General features: G+C 47.6%; 1 protein-coding gene and 1 long non-coding RNA gene across 3 annotated transcripts in view; one reads left to right on the top strand and one right to left on the bottom strand.

The window, feature by feature from the left end:
- Positions 1 to 7773, bottom strand: part of CTDSP2 (CTD small phosphatase 2) — a 72549-nt gene extending 64776 nt beyond the window's left edge. Inside the window, exon 1 of one of the 2 annotated variants that reach the window (XM_083485446.1) lies at positions 7120 to 7773. In XM_083485446.1, coding sequence (XP_083341572.1) covers positions 7120 to 7183 — 64 coding nt within the window. In that variant the 5' untranslated portion in view covers positions 7184 to 7773. The remainder of the gene's footprint in view (positions 1 to 7119) is intronic. The other variant, XM_083485447.1, reaches the window with a different exon arrangement.
- A 172-nt stretch (positions 7774 to 7945) lies between these two features.
- On the top strand, positions 7946 to 10235 carry LOC310698546. The gene is made up of 2 exons (XR_014521591.1): positions 7946 to 8088; positions 9944 to 10235. It is a non-coding gene; the product is annotated as an uncharacterized lncRNA (long non-coding RNA).
- Positions 10236 to 22870: the final 12635 nt, after the last annotated feature.

Here is a 22870-nt window from a genome sequence, read left to right as displayed (position 1 = left end):
TGGAGTGGGGTGACATGGATGTTTACAGTGGCATGGTACTGCCATGGTGTGGATGGGGCCTTACATGGACCAGAGCTTACATCCCTGGTTTCCCTGCCAGGGAAGGGGAAGGGGAGGGGGCTGGAAGGAAGGAAAAGCTCAGGAAGGCTTGCAGCACCACTCATAGCCATGCCAGGATGTACGGTGGGGGCAGGAGGACTTCCTTAGATGCTCTGGTGCCGATGTCAGAGGGGCCTTCCTTAGAACAGAGAACGGGGTCAGGGATAGCACTGGGGAAATTTTTGCCTTTGAGAACCAAAAAAGTTTTAGGCATATGGTGGGTGGAGAACCTGCCATTTCCTGGAAGGAAGGAACCACACACAAGAATACCATTGCTGCTCACTATGTCTTGGTGCAAGGCTTACAACAAAAGCACTCTGTGTGTGTGTGTGTGTATCACATACACATACATGTGAAACATCATCAATAATTTGCTTCAAATGGGGGGGGCAGCTGATCCACAAGATTGGACCCCATACCACTTAATTTCTGTTTTTTTATATTATTTTACTGTTTTTATGTTGATTTGTACAACATTTACATTGCACACACACACACACAGAGAGAGAGAAAAATATACAGTGATGCCCCGCAAGACGAAAAACTCGCTAGACGAAAGGGTTTTTGGTTTTTTGAGTTGCTTCGCAAGACGATTTTCCCTATGGGCTTGCTTCGCAAGACGGAAACGTCTTGCAAGTTTGTTTCCTTTTTCTTGACACCGTTAATACAGTTGCGACTTGACTTCGAGGAGCAACTCATAGAACGCGGTGTGGTAGCCTTTTTGAGGTTTTTGAAGACTTTGGTGATTTTTGAAGCTTTTCCAAAACTTTCCCGACACCGTGCTTCGCAAGATGAAAAAAATCGCAAGACAAAAAAACTCGCGGAACGAATTAATTTCGTCTTGCGAGGCACCACTGTAACTCAAAACACATTGGGCAACTTGCTAACCAGAAAAACTGTGTTTTGTTTCTCCATACAGTGGTGCCTCGCAAGACGAAATTAATTCGTTCCACGAGTTTTGTCGTCTTGCGGTTTTTTTCGTCTTGCGAAGCACGGTGTCGGGAAAGTTTTGGGAAAGCTTCAAAAATCACCTTTAAAAACCTCAAAAAAAGGCTAGCACACCGCATGCTATGAGTTGCTCTTCGAAGTCAAGTCGCAACTGTATTAACGGTGTTAAGAAAAAGGAAACAAACTCGCAAGACGTTTCCATCTTGCGAAGCAAGCCCATAGGGAAATTTGTCTTGCGAAGCAGCTCAAAAAAACAAAAACCCTTTCGCCTTGCGAGTTTTCCGTCTAGCGAGGCATTCGTCTTGCGGGGCACCACTGTATTTCCTTTCCATTATGGGTGTGAGTTTCCTCTAAGCCCAGAGGAATCAATGATGCTCTCCCATATGAACCATCCCCCTCCCCATTTTCGGTTTTCCACCTTTGCTCAGGCCTTCGTTTAAGCCCTGCCGACCTGTATTACCAGTCCTGGGACATATGCTTTAATAACAGAGGCGTCTCTGAGTAGATTTCCATCACTGCCAGCTGACTGCAGCCTGCCCGCACCCACCTAGGGTAAGAGGTAACAGTTTGCGGGTCAAAATGTCTTTGTTTGCATGCTTGATGTCTGCTCTTTTTAGAGACCGACCAACCCACAGAGCTAGTGGCAAAAATCATGCTGCATGCACCTAGGGATGTGAGATTTACACAGAGAGACACACACACATACTTTCACTGTACGGTCCCAGTCCCTGACTCTACAAGAAGAGACTCAGATTGGTCTTAGTACAGATGGGGGAACATGCGGCCTCCAAAACCCATCAGTTTCCACCAGCATGGTCCATGGTGAGAGATGATGAGAGCTGGACTCCAGAAGTGCATCAAGACGGCTACCTGGAGATGGAATAAGCACCCCTAAGGAGGTGTATAAGGGACGCGGGTGGCACTGTGGGTTAAACCACAGAGCCTAGGACTTGCCGATCAGAAGGTTGGCGGTTCGAATCCCCGCGACAGGATGAGCTCCTGTTGCTCGGTCCCTGCTCCTGCCAACCTAGCAGTTCGAAAGCACGTCAAAGTGCAAGTAGATAAATAGGAACCGCTCCGTCGGGAAGGTAAACGGTGTTTCCGTGCGCTGCTCTGGTTTGCCAGAAATGGCTTAGTCATGCTGGCCAAATGACTCGGAAGCTGTACACCGGCTCCCTTGGCCAATAAAGCGAGATGAGCGCCGCAACCCCAGAGTCGGCCACAACTGGACCTAATGGTCAGGGGTCCCTTTACCTTTAGGGAGGTGTATATGAGTGTGACGAATGCTTGTCCACTGTATTACCTGAGTATTTATGCATTTCTTTAAACTGGGAGGCGGGGAGGAAGAAAACACGAAGGGGAGGGTCATGAAAGCATTCACATTCAATCCTATCCTTTAAGCCAGGAGTCAGCAACCTTTTTCAGCCATGGGCCAGTCCACCGTCCCTCAGACCATGTGGTGGGCTGGACTATATTTTGTGGGGGGGAAATGAACGAATTCCTATGCCCCACAAATAACCCAGAGATGCATTTTAAATAAAAGCACACATTCTACTCATGTAAAAACACTCTGATTCCCAGACCATCCGCAGGCCGGATTGAGAAGGCGATTGGGCCACATCCGGCCCCTGGGCCTTAGGTTGCCTACCCCTGCTTTAACCCACCTTTATGCTTGAATACAGTGGTACCTCGGGTTATAGACACTTCGAGTTACAGACTCCGCTAACCCAAAAATAGTACCTCAGGTTAAGAACTTTGCTTCAGGATGAGAACAGAAACCGTGTGGTGGCACCACAGCAGCAGCAAGAGGCCCCATTTGCTAAAGTGGTACCTCAGGTTAAGAACAGTTTCAGGTTAAGAACAGACCTCCAGAACAAATTAAGTTCTTAACCCAAGGTACCACTGTTATTGTGAGATACAGTTTGAGAACCACAAGGATAAACTGATTTTATCCTAAACAGTCCAAGAGTAATGACAGACTATCCAGGGGGAAAATCTCTACACAGATCCTAGCAGTAGCAATAACAAATCTCAATGGCCCAATTAGCAGCTCCTGATTGTGGGAACATTTCCCACCCCCAGTTTGAGACTCCAGGAGTCTCTCGCCTGTGTGTCAATGAACCAGTGACCTCCCTGAACTCTTAAGGATACAGGAGGAAGGCCTTTTTGTGCTATCTGTGCTACATCTACATTTCACACCCATTTGCTTCTCATACACAAAATCATTTCTTTATTTTCATTTCCCCTTTCCAGCCAGCTTCTTCCTGGAATCCAAGGTGGCTTACAATACAATAAGTTCCTAATAATAATAATGCAATGGGAGAGGGAATCAGATAATCAAATTTCTTCACATAATAGGGAAATTGAACCTGTTTGATCCCTAACCCAGCCATTCAGAACTAAGTTCAGCCAAGGAACCATTCTGGGCTGACCCTTCCTAGACCTCGAAGGGAAGGGAGTTCCTCAGTCAAAGAGCAGCGACTGAAAACAATGATCTATGAATTCCTTCCACCATCTTATCTTGCTGGACATCCGTTACTCAATAGCTGAGAACTGTCAACATTACATTTTCTTTATCATTCCTCACCACCCAAAAGCCTTGGATAAATATCCCCAGTTCCTTCAGGATAGATACTAGATCCTGCCAGCACAACCTCTCCTTGGTAAAATATCTCTTCTGAGTTACTCCCTGCTCCGGTTGACACGAAACTCAAGCTTTCTTCTGGGCCTTTTTGTAAATGTGAAATCCATAAGAAGGCGGTACTGTATTGAAAAGAGCAGCTCTTCCTTTCTCTAAACGGCTGGCGAGGACCCAAAACCAAACAGGGGCATATTCCCACGATAAAGAGATTATAGCGAACCACTCAAAATCCTTGCCTGTTGCTGCTGGAGCCAGTAAAAGTGACTTGCATTCTCGGTGCCACCCACAGAGACTGCACACATCCAGAGAGACACCTCATCATTATCTATAGCCTCCATTTAAATGCATTGGCTATAAAAAGACCAGAAACCAGGACCAGTAAATACGCCTAATTTTGCTTATTAGTTTTACAAGAGTAACCTCTGACACCTGGAGAAAGCTGGAGTCATCTTGTCGCTAACTAGCGCACCTAAACACTCTGGCCCCACGGGGCCTTCTCTGTTTTGCCTCTTGTTTCTCGGCAAGAGAATTCCATATCCAAGCTAGTCCTCTCCTCTCCTGGGCGACTGCCATCACAGCCTCCATTTTCCTTAACAGGGACAAGTCAAAAAAGCCTGGGAAATGGGACAGAGCTGAGATGTGCAAGACGAAAAACTCAGCCCCTTTCAGGCATCGACAGGAAGCAAAGAAACATGAAAAGGAAAGGCAAATAGAATTTTTTTCTCAACATTTTTCTTTACTCAAGTAACCAAGTTAGCACAGTATTATTCGTTAATTTAATATGGTTTTTTTACGTGCTTTTCAGACAAACTCCACTAAGCAGTTTATAGAAAATGAAAAATAATAAGCATGAATTAAGAATAGATAACGCCAACAGCAAATACAAGCCGCAGGGAAAGCTTTTCGAAACTCCAGCTGCGTCCACCCCTCTTATACACAGCTTAATCCTATGTATGTTTACTCAAGACCTACTGAGTTTAGTGGGACTTGCTCCCAAGTATGCAGACATAGGATTATTGCAGCCTAAATCCTCAAAACCAGGCACTTTCGCTTCTCTAAACAGGTGGTCACTCAAGCTGAATGCAAAGCTCTCAAGTGGTCCAAAAGAGGACATAAAGCTTACCAAACATACCAGCACCCTACTTTCCCCAAATCAACACACTCCATAGAACTAAACTAAGGGCTTGGGGATGGCTTAGTCCGTGGGTTCGAGCCCCACGTTGGGCAAATAATTCCTGCATTGCAGGGGGTTGGACTAGATGACCCTCGTGGTCCCTTCCCACTCGACAACTCTATGAGTCTATAAAGGGATGGCACTCATTAAATCACAATACATTAAAAAAGAGACACACAGCAACCTCTGTAGCCTTCCAGGTGGCTGAAATTTAGATCTAGGAAAAAATCTCTGTCAAGACCACGGACACTTCACAGGGTTCACACACAGACACACACAGGACCAGCACAAGAAAAAACAACAGACCAAGCAGTAAATGACCAAAATTCAGGCGCCAAGGACTTCCTGCCCAATGAGGTCCCAGAACTTCTGGGGCAAAATCTGGCATTCCACAACCTCTTTTAGAAAATCCTGTGTGTGTCTCCCCAACTAACCAAGATTCAAGAGAGATGGAGAGAAAAATATGCCGTTTACACTGTCCAGAAGTATAAATAACCACACCAAAAACACACACACCCCAAAGAGTATTGTTTGTTTATTGTTATTACTTCTAATATTTTGCAAGCAGATCTGTCCAGAAGCATTTAGGGCAACAAACCAACCTGCAGCCTAAGCCTGCAGAGGAGGCAAGGGAACGTCAGCCTTGCTGTAAGCCTGTGATCCCATGCACACTGACTTGGGAATAAGTCCCATGGGCTGTTCTTGCAAGTAAAAAGCAATGCAGTCGGGTCGGGCTGCCCAGCATCAAGCAGGGCGATCAGTCAGATGCACCCGACAGAGGACAGCGTCCATCGCCCCCCCTTTATACCCCACCCTGTGATGCTTAGCCCTTTGCAATAGGAATTCTAGAGGCCCCTTCTGTCAAGAACATAAGGGGAGGGGAAGCTGTCCGCCAATAGCAGAGAAGCAAAGGCTGGACAGCAAACATCAGCTGAATAAACACAGGCAGAAATAAAGGGGGGGGGGGAGAGAAGAGAGAGAGAGGTTTGTGGCAAAGGAAAAATGCCAGCGCTTCCAATCAGGTCTTGGGAGCCACCTCCTCCAAGGAGGAAACTGGTTTAAAAACACACACACACACCCCAAACAAGCCATCTTTTAAAAATATGAAAAAACAGTGCGTTTCACCACTGAGGAAAATGCTGATTAAAAGGTGGAGTCAGTACTCTGGGGAAGAAACGGCAAGAAGCAGACCGGTTTCCTTGACACACTAAACCCAAAACGGTCAGCCTCAAATGCCCTTAATAGTACTCCCACTCGACTCCCTGCGCATCCTACGCATCGGGAGATGTGGGAAAGACGCGTGGAACATCCAGACACAGAACCACGTCCATTGGATTTAAAACAACAACAACATGTGGGGTTTGGGGTTGTTGTTTTTTTGGAGGTTTGCCTGGTGAAGAACTTCGCTTTCACTCGAGTCCAGATTAAAGGGCGGCTACCCGACAGGTCGTCAGGAATCATGCCTATAGATGGGCATTTAAAATTTCCGATTTGAAGGGTGGGGGGGGGGGGAATCAAGACACGCTTCACATTCTGATCGGTTCGGAAGCAAAATGAGCGATTCGCGTGTCTTACGCACGCGCGCAAAAGAGAGCGCGCCGGGCGGGGAGGTCGTATGAAAAACAAACGAAGGGATGGCTCTTGCCACATAACTGGGATGTTTTTCTTTGGGGGGGGGAAATCCCCCAAATCCCAGCCTCTCAAGAACAGGCATTGAGGTAGCACGGGGGGGGGGAGGAGGCGGCGATTCGGAGCAACAAAAACAAGCCCCCCTCCCTCGCCTTTTCGCACCCACCCCGCTGTGGGAAACCAGCCGCGGAAGAAAGCACCATACTTTTCCCCAAGCCCACCCACCCCCTTAAAAAAAAACCCAAAAACCTAGCGAGGAAGCGCGGGGTGAAGAGAGATCTAATTTTGGGGGACGACGACGATTTAGATTTAGGAGATATTAGATGGGGAAATGACAGCCAGGGGAGCAACATGGATCGTTCGTATAAAAATGGGGACAGCGTTGTGTAAGAGGAGAGGCTTCCCCAGGAATTGGGGTGAGAAGGGGTGTTTGTGGGGGGGGGGGAAATATGTGAGTGTTTTCAGAGCGCGTGCACGCCTTTCCTCCCCCGCCAGGGTTCAAGGGATCTCCCTGCCCCGCACAGATCGAGAGCAGAGAGCGCGCAAACACACCAACGCACCCTCGCCAACCCCGCCGAAAGGAAAAGCGAAAACCCACCAAACTTTCCCAGTCCCGCCGTCCCCTTACCTTGCTTCGAAAGCACCAAGGCTTCGTCCCTCTGCACTTGGGTGATGATGGACCGGCTTTCCATCTAACAATCCCACAGACCCTGGGGATCCTTTGGTTGGAGGGAGGAGGAGGAGGAGGAGGAGGAGGGGGGTGGAAAGGAGGGAAATGTCCAGGGAGGAGGAGGAGGAGGAGGAACGGGGTGGGGTGGGGGGAGCGCAAGGGAGCACGATGTCGCCCACTCCCTCCTCAGTTGCCCAACCCCGGAGGAAGCCGCGCGCGAAGGCAGCGACGCAGATGCTCCTCAGATCGGGTCCAACATGGAGAATCCAGGGCTGGAGGGAGGGAGGGAGGGAGGGAGGAGAGGAAGGAGGGGGGGCACACACTCTAACACACACACACGAGAGGAAATGGGACACAGGCGGTTTCCAGTCCCCCCGCCTCCTCCTTCCTCCAGATAAACAACCAGCCGCAGCAGCTCCCTTTTTGCAGCTCGCCTCCCGCCTGACAGCTCCCCGGAACTGGGCACGGCGCCGGGCGCGCAGGGCGAAGGCGCAGCTGCGGGGGAGCCCCACTCGAGGTTGCAACGTTCCAAAGCTTTTGTTATTTTGTCGCCCGTCCGGGGGCTTCTCCACGCAGAGAGAGCAGCCTTGAAACCGCTCCGGCCTCGCGATTGGACCGGCGCGAGGCGGGGGGGGGAGCGGGGGTGGGCGGCGCCAGAAACTCTACTATGCGGTGTTTACCTAACAAACATTCCAGCTGCCGGAGGGAAAGGGAAGGGCGGCCCAGGCCACGCCTCCTCGGGGGTGGGCGGCCGGAGAGAGAGGAGGGGGGGGGCTTCCTAGAGGCCGCCGCTCCGTGCGCTTGCTCTTTCCAGGCCGCCTGCAATGCCCTTCCCAAAATTAAAAGCTCAACGCCAGAGCAAGGAGCGTTTGCAGCGCTCCAGGGAAATCAGTGCATGCATTTATCGGCCGTGCAAAGCAATAAAAGGTGAGCAAGTTCTTGCCTGTCAATCAAGAGCAGTAAATTGATCAAACGTGGGGGTTTTTTTTAAAGCTAGCAGCGCCTCCGAGTAGACAGCGGAAGCTGCATGGGCGGGACGCTTTCCAAAGTTTTCAAAAACTATAATGAGAGCGCGATCTTCCCTAAAGTGCATAGCTGTCAACGTTTCCCCCCCCCCCCTTTTTTTTTTTAAGGGACATTCCTATTCGGAATAAGGGAATTTCCCTTTTGAAAAAAGGGAAACGTTGACAGCTAAAGTGAGCGGGGGGAAGTGGCTCAGGTGAGTAAACACGAGCCTGTTACAGAAGGGGAAGTCTTTCTGTACTACCGCCAACCTCCCCTCCGGCCTCCAAAGTCAAAGCCGTGATCACTAGGACCAGTTAAGACCGCGCAAAACAAACAGGACTTTCCTAGAAAAGAATTGGGTGTGGAAGAGGAAGTTTATTTCTTTCCAGGCAAGGCTGGTGACTTCATATAGATCTGGCCCTAGTTATAGCTCTTGTTGTTTCCAACAGAGTCCAGTTGTTACATGCCTTTAATCCAGTGGCGTAGCGTGGGTTATCAGCACCCGGGGCAAGTAATTTGCGCCCCCTAACTCGTGGATTTGCGCCCCCTAACCCGTGGATTTGCGCCCCCTAACCCTAACCCCCAGATGTTGCGCCCGGTGCGGCCGGCACCCCCTGCACCCCCCACGCTACGCCACTGCTTTAATCCCAATTCTAAATATTTCCCTTCTTTCTATATCATCACCTATGCATGTAAACTTCTCTGACTTTGCTTTTGCCTTCTGGGGTCCCCCAGACCCAAATGGAAAAGATATCACTGAAAAACTGGGGCGGGCAGGGGCAGGGAGAGAGGTGGGGAGGTAAGAGATTTTGTCTGACGAACCTGTGATCTCTCCCCTGGCAGAACATTCTCCTTTCCTCAACTAGAAACATAGGAAAGAAAAACAGCATGTGCAAGTTTGACCAATCGCCTCCCTCCTCTCACACCAGTTTACATTATTGCAAATGCCGCCACCACAATGACCAACAAACACGGGTTTCAGCATTTGGGTCACAACTAAAATGCAAACTCATAGATCGGATATTAAAATTTGGGTTCCCCGACAAATTCTAGAATTCATATTTGTACCAATAAATTAAGTTGTGGCTGCAATCCTTTACAATAGGGGTCAGCAAACTTTTTCACCAGGGGGCCGGTCCACTGTCCCTCAGACCTTGTGGGGGCCGGACTATATTTTGAAAAAAAGAATGGATTCCTATGCCCCACAAATAACACAGAGATGCATTTTAAATAAAAGGACACATTCTACTCATGTAAAAACATGCTGATTCCCGGACTGTCCACGGGCCAGATTTAGTAGGCGATTGGACCGGATCTGGCCCCCAGGCCTTCGTTTGCCTACCCATGCTTTACACCTTAAAAGTAAAGGTAAAGGGACCCCTGACCATTAGGTCTAGTCGTGGCCGACTCTGGGGTTGAGGCGCTCATCTCACTTTATTGGCTTCCGGGTACAGCTTCCGGGTCATGTGGCCAGCATGACTAAGCCTCTTCTGGAGAACCAGAGCAGCGCACGGAAACGCCGTTGACTTTCCCGCCGGAGTGGTACCTATTTATCTACTTGCACTTTGACGTGCTTTTGAACTGATAGGTTGGCAGGAGCAGGGACCAAACAATGGGAGCTCACCGTCACAGGGATTTGAACCGCCGACCTTCTGATCGGCAAGTCCTAGGCTTTGTGGTTTAACCCACAGCGCCACCCGTGTCCCTTTTTACACCCTTACCTTGGAGTAAAATATTGCTGCAGATCCTGACTCAGTTTGTTGTCTCATCGTTCCAGTTATTTCAAATCAGCAACTATATCGCCTGCAATGCAGAATGTTCTCTCCATCACACCTTCCACCCATTCCATCGCTGCATCGCCTCCCCCATAAGCCGTAGAGGAAAACGGAAGCGCTGCTTCCCTCAGCAGATGGAAGAGAAGAGGAGGCAACATGGCTGGGGAGGAACGGGGGCCAAGGAACTGCTGCAACCTCTCCTGCTACTTATTATTATCATCCTTTATTGAACTTACTAGTTGCTTACTTTACCAATGTAACTCAAAGTGACAACGATAAATAAATACAGTGGTACCTTGGGGTACATACACTTCAGGTTACAGACTCCACTAACCCAGAAATAGGGCTTCAGGTTAAGAACTTTGCTTCAGGATGAGAACACAAATCGTGCTCCAGCGGCACGGCGGCAGCAGGAGGCCCCATTAGCTAAAGTGGTGCTTCAGGTTAAGAACAGTTTCAGGTTAAGTATGGACCTCCAGAATAAATTAAGTACTTAACCACTGTAACACATACATTATAAACAGCGTGAAACACAACATGGCAAAATTTGAAATACATTCATATTTTTAAAAGGAAGTATTAAACTATCCCACACACTGAAGGAGTCCGCAGATAATTAAAAGCCAAAGGCCTGGTGGGAAATACCGTATTTTTTGCTCTATGACTCAATTTTTCCCTCCTAAAAAGTAAGGGGAAATGTGTGTGTGTCTTATGGAGCGAATGCAGGCTGCGCAGCTATCCCAGAAGCCAGAACAGCAAGAGGGATTGCTGCTTTCACTGCGATCCCTCTTGCTGTTCTGGCTTCTGAGATTCAGAATATTTTTTTTCTTGTTTTCCTCCTCCAAAAACTAGGTGCGTCTTGTGGTCTGGTGTGTCTTATAGAGCGAAAAATACGGTAAATAATGTCGGGGACAGTTGAACCTCCCTGAGAAGAGCATTCCACAAGCAGTGTTACCACCCTCTAGACCTTCTGTGAAGGGGGCACACAAAGTTTGGGTTGTTCATATGGGACGAGGTGGTCCCTGAGGTTGTCTTCTTTTGCAATCACTTGTAGCTGAGTAAGATTGCCTTCCCTGAAAACAGTCTTCACAGTGAATCCGTAAGTGATTCTGGAGGCTTGAGCCACATAAAACCAGCCCTTGGAATTAGGCTTGGAAGCTCATTGGTAGCCAGTGCAGTTGGACCAGGATTTGTGTTCTGTGCTCAGACTGTCTCACCCTGACTGACAAATTCTGCACCAGCTGCAGTTTCCAAACCATCTTTGAAGGCAGCCCTACATATAATGCATTGCAGTAATCTAATGTGTGAGGGATGAAGGTGGCGCTGTGGGTTAAACCACAGAGCCTAGGACTTGCCGATCAGAAGGTCGGCGGTTCGAATCCCTGCAATGGGGTGAGCTCCCGTTGCTCGGTCCCTGCTCCTGCCCATCTAGCAGTTCAAAAGCACGTCAAAGTGCAAGTAGATAAATAGGTACCACTCCGGCGGGAAGGTAAACAGCATTTCCATGAGCTGCTCTGGTTCTCCAGAAGCGGCTTAGTGATGCTGGCCACGTGACCTGGAAGCTGCCTGTGGACAAAGACTGGCTTCCTCGGCCACTAAAGCAAGATGAGCGCCGCAGTCGCTCGCGACTGGACTTAACTGTCAGGGGTCCTTTACCTAGTAATCTAATGTACCTAGAAACCCAAATGTTTCTGTCAAGCAGTGGTGAGAAGCGTATTGTTAGAAGCAGAAAACCATGAGAGAGAAGAAGAAAAATACTGTAACTAGGGGACCCCCGATTATAATGCTGTGTTTTGTGGGTTTTTAAAATTCAGATTGTGGCAGCATTGCTTTAAAAAGCACCTCACACCTGTTCTGATGCCAAACTCAGTCTATTGATACTTTTTATTTTATTTTAGGGTGGTGTTATGAAAGAGAGTAGGATTGTCGTACCTGTCATTTTTGCAACTTTCTCTAGCTAGTGCATCTGGTGCTGCTATTGTCTGAGACTGGCCACTGGGCTGGAGGAAACAATGGGTCTTCCAGTTTGGCAGCAGCCTCCATTTCCCTGTGCCCTTTGACCCCTTTGTCAAGAACAGTTACATAGCTAGAGCGGAGGGACTGGCCTGCCTGACCCTGGGGGACACAGATGGGCTTGTCGCTGCCATCTGGAGAAGAATGAGGCACAGTATGGAGCCAAACGGATCACTTCTGTATCTCCTCCTCCTCCTCTCCCCTGCCTCCTTGACCCCTAAAGTACTCCCACTCCTCGTTCTGCCTGGACCCCTTCTGTCTCACTTTATGCAGTTGCAAAAGAGAGAGGCTTACCCTTGTACTTTGTCCGAAGAGCAACTGACAGCCCTTTTCGCCTCTCCCTCCCCAGGGGTCCATAGAAGGCTTTTAGCTGGTTAGTGTGTTTATGTATTTTCTTGGTTTACACGGCGCACCTTAGGAAACCTTGGCCCTTAAGCATACTTTGCAACCAACGTTCTGTTTCCACAACCAGTGCGTATATGTTCATACAGAGCGGTGGTTCCCAAATGCATCTGTCGGTACAGAAAGCTGGGGTTACGTTCTAGGTTAAATCAGCTAGAGAAAAACAATGAACTTGTGAATGTGCTTCTGGTTTAGTTGGACTTGGCATCCTCCTCCCTTCTTAATGTTAACTCCCCCTCCCCGCCGGCCACTAAACTTTAACTTGAACTGTGAAGCTTACATCAATAGTTCTTCCTTTAAAACCCTCCCTGCTTCTTTTATGGACTCAGGAAAGTTTTACGGGATTTCTGCTGGGGCAACGAGAAGTAAAATCTTGCACGATAAGCAAAAGTCTGGTTTAGATACAGAAGGAAACTTCATTCCTGGTGAAAGCCATTCAAATGCTCTTTTGCATGGAATACGGAAAGGCATTTTTGCCCACAAAGAAATCTCCCCCCCCCCCTATAATCCACTCTTTAATCACCCAAGATCACAGAGAAAATGACCTGGTGGTATACCTCCACTGAACTTGTACTAGCATGTAAATCTATGCATATGTTTCACCATGTCATTCAATTGGATTGCCACTATTATTATTATTATTATTATTATTATTATTATTATTATTATTCCATCTTGCCCTTCCCCCTCATGAGAGCCCAGAGCAGCAAAAAAAAAAAAAATCCGCCATTAAAAATAAAACCAAACCACAACATGAAGTATTCTATATGCTACCATTTAACAGCCAGTGTTACATTATACTTACAATGCCAGTCTTGTCAGACTCCCAAGACTTGTTGCTGAAGCAAGGGGGGGGCAGGGCTTTTTTTGCCCCAGGTGAAGCCTCCAGAGGCGTGTCATTGAGGCTCCTAGCCTATGTTCGTAAATGTACATGAGGTGTGTGCCTAGGGTGGCCGCATTTCGGGAAGTAAAATTCAGGACACATGAGCTTTTCTTAGGAAATGAGTGACAGTTCCCAGAGTTCCCTTTGAAGAAGGATTGGTTGTTAAATCACTCAAGGAGGGAGGGAACAGGGGTCTCCTAACAACTCTTGCACACCCTTAACAAACTAGAGTTCCCAAGATTCTTTGGCCCGAGAAACACAATCAGAAAAGGATTAGGATAATAATAATAATAATAATAATAATAATAATAATAATAGTAGTAGTAGTAGTAGTAGTAGTAGTAGTTTATTTATGCCCCGCCCATCTGGCTGGGCTTCCCCAGCCACTCTGGGCAGCTTCCAACTGAATATTAAAATACAATAACCTATTAAACATTAAAAGCTTCCCTAAACAGGGCTGCTTTCAGATATCTTCTAAAAGTCTGGTAGTTGTTTTTCTCTTTGACATCTGATGGGAGGGCGTTCCACAGGGCGGGTGCCACTACCGAGAAGGCCCTCTGCCTGGTTCCTTGTAACCTCCCTTCTCGCAGCGAGGGAACCGCCAGAAGGCCCTCGGCGCTGGACCTCAGTGTCTGGGTAGAAAGGTGGGGGTGGAGACACTCCTTCAGATGCAGGTGGACGCAGACTTGATTCTCAGGAGCTAGGATTGGGGAGGTCAGCAGCTCCACATGAAGCAAATTTAGTGGTGTCCCTGAGTACACATGTTTAAATAAATGTGAATGGCTGTTCCTCCTTCTTACTGGGAAGAGGTCATGTCCTGTGGTGAGAGATTCCAACCCCCCCAGTAGCTCTGGCATTGGGTAAGCTTGACCACCAATGGCACAACCAATGGCACAACCATAACTGGGGAGCATACATGCATGCAATGTGTCTTTGAGCACAGACAAACCTCTCCCTGTCCGTTCAAATGCAGTCCTGCCCTCTCCATATAATGCTGGCCTTGGTGATGGCAATGAATAAATATGCACCCCCTCAAGAGCTGAAATGAATCGCAGAGGACATCTGATTCTAGTTACTTGTTTCCTACAGAAAAACACTATTTTTTTGGCAGATATTTATATCTATATTTGGGTACTTTCAGTTCTCCAACTCCTGGGCAAGAGGAAGGTGGACAAGAAAAAACAAATGCTGCAGTTGTTTAATGGCATGGCAGGATTGAGGGAGCTATTTGTGTTCCATCAGCATACATTGGTAATTTACCAGTTATAAAACACATTCTCTCTCTCTCTCTCTCTCTCTCTCTCTCTCTCTCTCTCTCTCTCCCTCCCTCCCTCCCTCCCTCCCTCTCACACGGTCGTACAGCAATTCTAGCTATTTAACCATATTAAACAAAGAAAAATGGCTCAAACCCTTTCACTTTAGAGAGATGCATTATTTAGATGATTTTAAAGTTCCCTTCCTGAGCACTGAGTCCAGGCTCAAGGTGGGGAAGCTCCATTTGAAAGCCAAGGTGGTACAGTGGTTAGATTGTTGGACTAGGATCAGGGAGACCCGAGTTCAAAACCCCCACCCCACACTCAGCTATGAATGTAAGCAACTCTGCTTGCACACATTAAAACTCTTGACAGCTGAGTTCTGCATTAAATGAAGCTTCTGGGACATATTTAAGGGCAGTGTCAAATATAATGTGAAATTAATCCATCTGGTAGGTTACCAAAGCATGGGTTTTAAAAATATATAAGTGGACAGCCTGCCACAAGTTTGAGGGGAGAAGCAAGTTACATCTCTGCGCACATTGCTTCAGTCTTGCTCTTGAACTTCGGAAATGATACCTGCAAATTTTGCAAAGATGTATTGGCAAATCACTTAGATCTACCAGTAAATCTCTATCAGTTTTTTGCCCCCTCTTTATCTAGTGGTAAAGGTAAAGGGACCCCTGACCATTAGGTCCAGTCGTGACCGACTCTGGGGTTGCAGCGCTCATCTCGCTTTATTGGCCGAGGGAGCTGGCGTACAGCTTCCAGGTCATGTGGCCAGCATGACTAAGCCGCTTCTGGCGAACCAGAGCAGTGCACAGAAATGCCGTTTACCTTCCCGCTGGAGTGGTACCTATTTATCTACTTGCACTTTGACGTGCTTTCGAACTGCTAGGTGGGCAGGAGCAGGGACCGAGCAACAGGAGCTCACCCCGTCGCAGGGATTCGAACCCCTGACCTTCTGATTGGCAAGTCCTAGGCTCTGTGGTTTAACCCACAGTGTCACCCGCTATCTAGTGAGCTCTTTGCAAAAGCCTCATCTTCCCTTTTGGCTAAACATACTCAGTTTCTTCAACCTTTCCTCTTAGGATTTGTTTTCCATTCTCCTGGCCATTCCATTGCCCTCCTCCGAACCTCTTCCCATTCATCTATAACCCTCTTAAGCCAGGCTTCCTCAAACTTGGCCCTCCAGATATTTTGAGACTACAATTCCCATCATCCCAGATCCCTGGTCCTGCTAGCTAGGGATCATGGGAGTTGTAGGCCAAAAACATCTGGAGGGCTGAGTCTGAGGAAGCCTGCGCTTAAGCAGACACAAAACAAGCAGTCAAATTATGCATCATCACGGAGAGATTCTGTGCCTTAGTGGCTCAAAGACAGAGGCCCAAAGGAGCCAAGATGGCCGTGTTTAATCTTCATATATCAGAGGCAGTCAGCCTCTGAATACCCCTGGCTGGGAATCCCATGCTATTGTCCTCATCTTCTACTTTTGTGGGCTTCCTATGAAGGCCTCTGGATGGCCACCGTGAGACCAACATGCTGGACTAAAGAGTCATTTTTGCCTCATCCAGTGTAGCTCTTCTTATGCTCCACACTGTTTTAAATATTGGCCTTGAAGTTGTGGTACACCAGAAAACATCTGGTACAAACCTTGACTCTGCCCTGGACTCACAAGGCAAGATTCAGTGCCTGATCCTCACTCTAGTCTGCAAAATGGGTATCATATGGGCCACTGATGTGGCTAGTGGGGAAAGCTGGATCCCAGGCGGAGGGCAGCCAGGTCCTATTTAGGGCTCCCAAACAGGTACGGTAAAGGTAAAGGACCCCTGGACAGTTAAGTCCAGTCAAAGGCGACTATAGGGTTGTGGCACTCATCTCGCTTTCAGGCCGAGGGAGCCAGCATTTGTCCACAGACAGCTTTCCGGATCATGTGGCCAGCAGGACTAAACCGCTTCTGGTGCAACGGAACACCATGACAGATGCCAGAGCGCACTGAAACGCCGTTTACCTTCCTGCCACAGCGTTACCTATTTATCTACTTGCACTGGTGTGCTTTCGAACTGCTAGGTTGGCAGGAGTTGGGACAGAGCAACGGGAGCTAACCCCGTTGTGCAGACTTGAACCACCAACCTTCTGATCGGCAAGCCCAAGAGGCTCAGTGGATTAGACCATATCGCCACCCGCATCCCTAGGGCTCCAAAAAAGCCAGCCTTTGCTTTGCAAATGATAGCCTCTGCAGGTGCAATCGGGCATAATGGGGCATTGGCAAAGCCCATTCCCTGCTGTGGGCCACTTCCAAGTCTCTTTGCCCTCCTGGTCCACCCTCCCTTCCATTACCTGCTCTCTTCAAGCCTACAAGCAGAGATGCCAGCAGGGAGATGACACAGCATCCTCAACTTCACAATTATGCAGACTTAGGTCACATCCACACCAGACCTCCAAATTGTGCTTATATCCCTTTAACAGTCATGGCTCCCCCTCCATCCTGTAATCCTGGGAACTGTAGTTTAAGGCTGCTGGGAATTGTTAAAGGTAAAGGGTAAAGGGACCCCTGACCATTAGGTCCAGTCGTGACCAACTCTGGGGTTGCGGCGCTCATCTCGCTTTACTGGCCAAGGGAGCCGGTGTACAGCTTCCAGGTCATGTGGCCAGCATGACTAAGCCGCTTCTGGAGAACCAGAGCAGCGCACGGAAATGCTGTTTACTTTCCCGCCGGAGTGGTACCTATTGATCTACTTGCACTTTGACGTGCTTTCGAACTGCTAGGTTGGCAGGAGCAGGGACCGAGCAACGGGAGCTCACCCCATCGCGGGGATCCGAACCGCCGACCTTCTGATCGGCAAGTCCTAGGCTCTGTGGTTTAGACCACAGCGCCACCCACATCCCCTGCTGGGGATTGTTAGGAAAACTACAGTTCCCATGGGGAAGGAAGCAATGCTTGTTAAAGTAGTACATCACCATCATTTCACGCAGCCTTTGTTCCCTTTTCCTTACGTTCCTTACGTTCTCCCCAAATTCAGGTCTCGGGAGGTTCAGTTTAGAAAGCACAAGCAAAGGGTAATTGCTGAACAACACACAGAATGCACTCGCTATACTGGGGCTCTGTTTCGAGGGGGAAGAGAGATTTTCCTTTCCTTTCGCCCTTCCTGAAAGCAGCAGGGTGGAGACTCTAATGCTCCTGCTCCCCTGGGGGCAGGGGGTCGAAATGTCTCCCATCAATCAGCAGCAATTCCTCGGGCCAATAAACAGCCATGACTAATGGGCTGTGAACTTTGGAACCGTGAGGCCCAAACTACATGTTACAGAGAGATATGTGGATGCCACCAGTCCACGTCTCCCTGGTAACACATAGCAGAAAAACACATACATGACATGGCCTCATCACATTAGCATTTATCCTACTTCGCCATCACCCGGCTCGTCGTGATCCACCAGGATGCGTCAAGATCCACTGTGTGGCCAGAATTCTGGACGCCGTGTGAGCATTCATTTTACAGAATGCCTTTCCTTACACCAAGCAGTGAGTTGTTGTTGTTGTTGTTGTTGTTGTTGTTGTTGTTGTTGTTGTTGTTTTAGGATGACAGATTTCTAGTAACACCAGAAGGGAGGAAGACAGCAGCAGCATCGGCAACATGGATTTGGAGTGCACATGCTAAGCATTATGACTCCACTTCAAAGCGCCATGGCTTGTCCTAGATAATTCTGGGAGGTGTTCTTTGCTCTGGGTGCTGGGAATCCTTAGGAAACTCCTCTTCCCTTCACAGAACTACAATTCCCGGAGTTCTCTAGGAAGAGGGATTGATTGTGAAACCACTGCGGGAAGTGCAGCGTTGGGAGGGGAATAGGAGTCTCCTAATAAACTTCAGCACCCTGAACAAACTACACCTCCCAGAATTTGTTGGGGGAAACCAAGGCTGTTTTAAAGGGGTATCATACTACAGTGGTACCTTGGGTTACATACGCTTCAGGTTACAGACTCCACTAACCCAGAAATAGTACCTTGGGTTAAGAACTTTGCTTCAGGATGAGAACAGAAATTGTGCTCCAGCGGTGCGGCGGCAGCAGGAGGCCCCATTAGCTAAAGTGGTGCTTCAGGTTAAGAACAGTTTCAGGTTAAGTACGGACCTCTGGAACGAATTAAGTACTTAACCCGAGGTACCACTGTACTTTAAATGTATGATGTGCATGTGGTCTACGTGTTGCAGATATATCAGGAATGATGGGAGCTGGAGTCAAAGGTGGCAGGGACAGCGGGGGGGGGGGCTGAGCAGTTTCTCCAGTGACTTCAATGCCATGCATAGATCTTTGAACCCTGGTTCACCCGGAGGAGAAGCAGAATAAGCAGAACTGTATAAATTTGGCAGGGCATAGTTTCAAACAAAGATGTTCTCTCCCAAGCCCACATTCCCAGCATGTTCACACTTCTGTCTCAGTGCCATCTACGCTCAGGTTACCAGATGTTTTTTTCAATGAATCCAGGGACACTTTTCAACTTCAATGGATTTTGTATGGGAAACAGGGACGTCTGGTAACCTTAATCTGTGCTAGCTTGGTCATGTCTACAGAATGGAAGATGGCAGGACACCCAAGGATGTGCTTTATGGGGAGCTGGCTTCAGGCACCAGGCATCTTTGCATTACAAAGATGTCTTCAAACGTGATGTGAAAGCTGGCAACATCAATCCCGCCATGTGGGAATCCCCTGCAGACGACCACAGTGCATGGAGACAGATAGTCAGGTTGTATACCCATAGTAGTGACCAGTGGAGAAACGGCCTCTGGGAGGAGGAGCACAGAGAGCATAAACGCCTTGGTGCCTCTGCAGCAACACAACCGGACGCCTTCATCTGAAGTGTTTGGATTTGGATTTGATATCCCGCTTTATCACTACCCGAAGGAGCCTTAAAGCGGCTAACAATCTCCTTTTCCCTTCCTCCCCCACAACAAACACTCTGTGAGGTGAGTGAGGCTGAGAGGCTTCAGAGAAGTGTGACTGGCCCAAGGTCACCCAGCAGCTGCATGTGGAGGAGCGGAGACGCGAACCCGGTTCACCAGATTACAAGTCTACCGCTCCTAACCACTGCACCACGCTGGCTCTTTGCCCCAGCTGCAACAAAACACATCGGTCTCTACAGACACAACACTCCAATGGTTTGACTTCACCCCCTCCACACTCCCCCACTGTCTCCTGAGATGGAAGGAGGCCAGCAACACCACAAATTTGCTTGAAATTCAGTTGTAAACTGTGTTGCAGAATTGGGGGTGTATATAAAGTACAGTGGTACTTGGTTCTCGAACTTAATCCATTCCGGAAGTCCTTTCGACTCCTGAAATGGTTCGAAAACCAAGGCACGGCTTCCGATTGGCTGCAATCATTTTTTTTTTCATAAGATATTTATTTTAAAAAAATTGGATATAAGAAAAAAATGAAAAATAAACATACAAAATAATAAACAATTAAAAACACACATTAATTTTCAATGCCATAACTTCCATACCCTTATTTCCTCCGACCTCCTCATTCTTCCCTTCTTTGTATTCCAGTTCAATTTGTTAGTTCAGCAAATCCTTACCATTAAACTTTTACCCATTTATAATCCTTTATTCATGTCTCCTAAAGTATTACAGCTGGAAACCACTTAGTTTCTATCCAACATCTTTCTAACATTCATTCATTTTACAATATTTCTTTAAATAGTCCTTAAATTTCTTCCAGTCTTCTTTCACCGACTCTTCTCCCTGGTCTCGGATTCTGCCAGTCATCTCAGCCAGTTCCATGTAGTCAATCACCTTCAGAAGCTTCCGAAAAAGTCCGCAAACCGGAACACTCATTTCCGGTTTTGCGGCATTCGGGAGCCAATTTGTTTGGCAGCCAAGCCGTTCAGGAACCAAGGTACCACTGTATATAGCTATGGCAGTACATCCTATTGACATACCATCTTGCCAAAACACATAGGCTATAAAACTGCACTATCTGAGGAGGAGAGTCCGCCCCACCTGCCAATCTGTTTTATCCTTCAGTATCTTGCCATCTTTGCTCTGCATGGCCCAAGAGGCAAATGAGCTGAGAGTTGACTAGAACCTACAAAGTACCGTATTTTTGGCTCCATAAGACGCACCAGACCATAAGACGCACCTAGTTTTTGGAGGAGGAAAACAAGGGAAAAAATATTCTGAATCTCGGTAGCCAGAACAACAAGAGGGATCGCTGCGCAGTGAAAGCAGCAATCCCTCTTGCTGTTCTGGCTTCTGGGATAGCTGCGCAGCCTGCATTCGCTCCATAAGACGCACACACATTTCCCCTTACTTTTTAGGAGGGAAAAGGTGAGTCTTATAGAGCAAAAAATACGGTAAATAAATGCCTTCAGGTAAACGGTGCGGTCCTTAACAATTTGGAGATTGTCTCTCAGGGTTCGTTCCAGAAGGCTCTGCTCCCCAAGCCTTGGGGAACACAGGCAAAGGAACTGAGAGGATTGGTGTGTTGTTGCTAGCGAAATGCGGGCAGACTGCTAGAAAGAGATGACTGACAAGGAGTGAAGTCTTCCGCCTCAGGAGCCACGGTCCCCTGAGGCATCCAGAGGAGTAAGGAGAAGATCAAGATGTGAAGAAGACTCCAGATTTAGAACTTGCCTTATCAAGAGACCTGTCACTTTTGACAGCTGAAAAGCCTTTTACGACAACAAACATCCACTCCCTTGCAAAGAGAATTGGAGAAACCCGAAAAACACATTTTGTTTCCTCAGTTTGGGGAATAGGAAAAGTAAGAAAAATAAAATATTTTAGCCTGGGAATGAAAAGGTAGAAGGGGGGGGGCAGTCAGCTGAACATTGATTAGCCAAAATAAAGATAAAAATGTCCCATTCCTTATGAAATCAGACCCTTGATCTAGTCCTACACAATTATGAGTGATTTGAGGGTTGGGTGGAGAATCAGAAGTTACACACATACACACACACACACACACACACACACACACACCACACACAACTACTGTTAAACGTCTAAACAGTTTTACGATATTGATTTGTGAAGCTTGAGTGTTTCCAAATAAACAGCTTTAAAAACAAACCTCGTTTTTCACGCACATATCGTAAAATGCCACATATCTACATGTTTTTCCAGAAACGTACTAATAAATTGTATGATCATATCTTTTCAGCAAATGAATCTTAACTAGGTTCTAAGAACAAATATGTTTATGTAGGGGCTGACAACCGAGTAATTATCTGAGGTAAAGAATAAGCTGCGTAGTGTTTAGGCAGCCTTAGTCTAAAACTTAGTCTAAAATCTCCCTAAAATCCCCACCAATCATGTCTGCAAGCAAAAGAGGTCGTGTACACCCGCCAAGTGCCCTGGGAAAACTGGGACATCCTTTTTTTGTGCGAGATCATTGGGGCCATTTTGAGTTCAGCCCGGACACTGAGGTCCAGCGCTGAGAGCCTTCTGGTGGTTCCCTCCCTGCAAGAAGTTAGGTTACAGGGAACCAGGCAGAGGGCCTTCTTGGTAGTGGCGCCTGCCCTGTGGAAAGCCCTCCCATCAGATGTCAAGGCAATAAGGAATTATCTTACTTTTAAAAGACATCTGAAGGCAGCCCTGTTTAGGGATGTTTATAATGTTTAATGCTGTATTGTGTTTTTAATATTTGGTTGGGAGTTGCCCAGAGTGGCTGGGGAAACCCAGTCAGATGGGCGGGGTATAAATAATAAATTATTATTATTATTATTATCATTATTATTATTGCTGTGCTCTTGCCTTGAAAAAAACATTTTTTCGAGACCACGATCTTGCACAGAACCCAGAAATGCACATTTTTGGGTGCTGTACTAGATTGTGCCCCAAAACATTATTTTGGCTCCTTACACCTTCTAATCTAAGTCAGTTTCTGGGGAGACCCTGGTGTTATCAGGCAATCAGAACTATGCATGGCTGGATTCTGCAGAAAACAAGGAGAAACGGCATGGAAAGAACCAGTTGACTCTGTAGAAAAGACTTGTTTGCCTGTACAAAATGCCTTCTTTCCCAAAGTGCTGAAGGCTTAACTACATCCATACACAGCCTTGTGGGAGTTGCAAAAGCAACATTTGATGAGGCATCCCAGAGGAGAGGTCAATACTCATGGTGCGGTGTGTTGGCTTAAAGTCAAATGGTCCAAACCACAGATTTTTATGTCCAATCTGTGTTTTGAATTTAGACTTTCTAAAAGGGACATGGGTGGCGCTGTGGTCTAAACCACAGAGCCCAGGGCTTGCTGATCAGAAGGTGGGCGGTTTGAATCCCCACAATGGGGTGAGCTCCCATTGCTCGGTCCCTGCTCCTGCCCACCTAGCAGTTTGAAAGCACGTCAAAGTGCAAGTAGATAAATAGGTACTGCTCTGA

Source organism: Podarcis liolepis (assembly GCF_965112155.1).
Source record: "Podarcis liolepis genome assembly, chromosome: 2".
NCBI classification, from domain to species: domain Eukaryota; kingdom Metazoa; phylum Chordata; class Lepidosauria; order Squamata; family Lacertidae; genus Podarcis; species Podarcis liolepis.
This window is presented reverse-complemented; position numbering and strand designations above follow the sequence as displayed.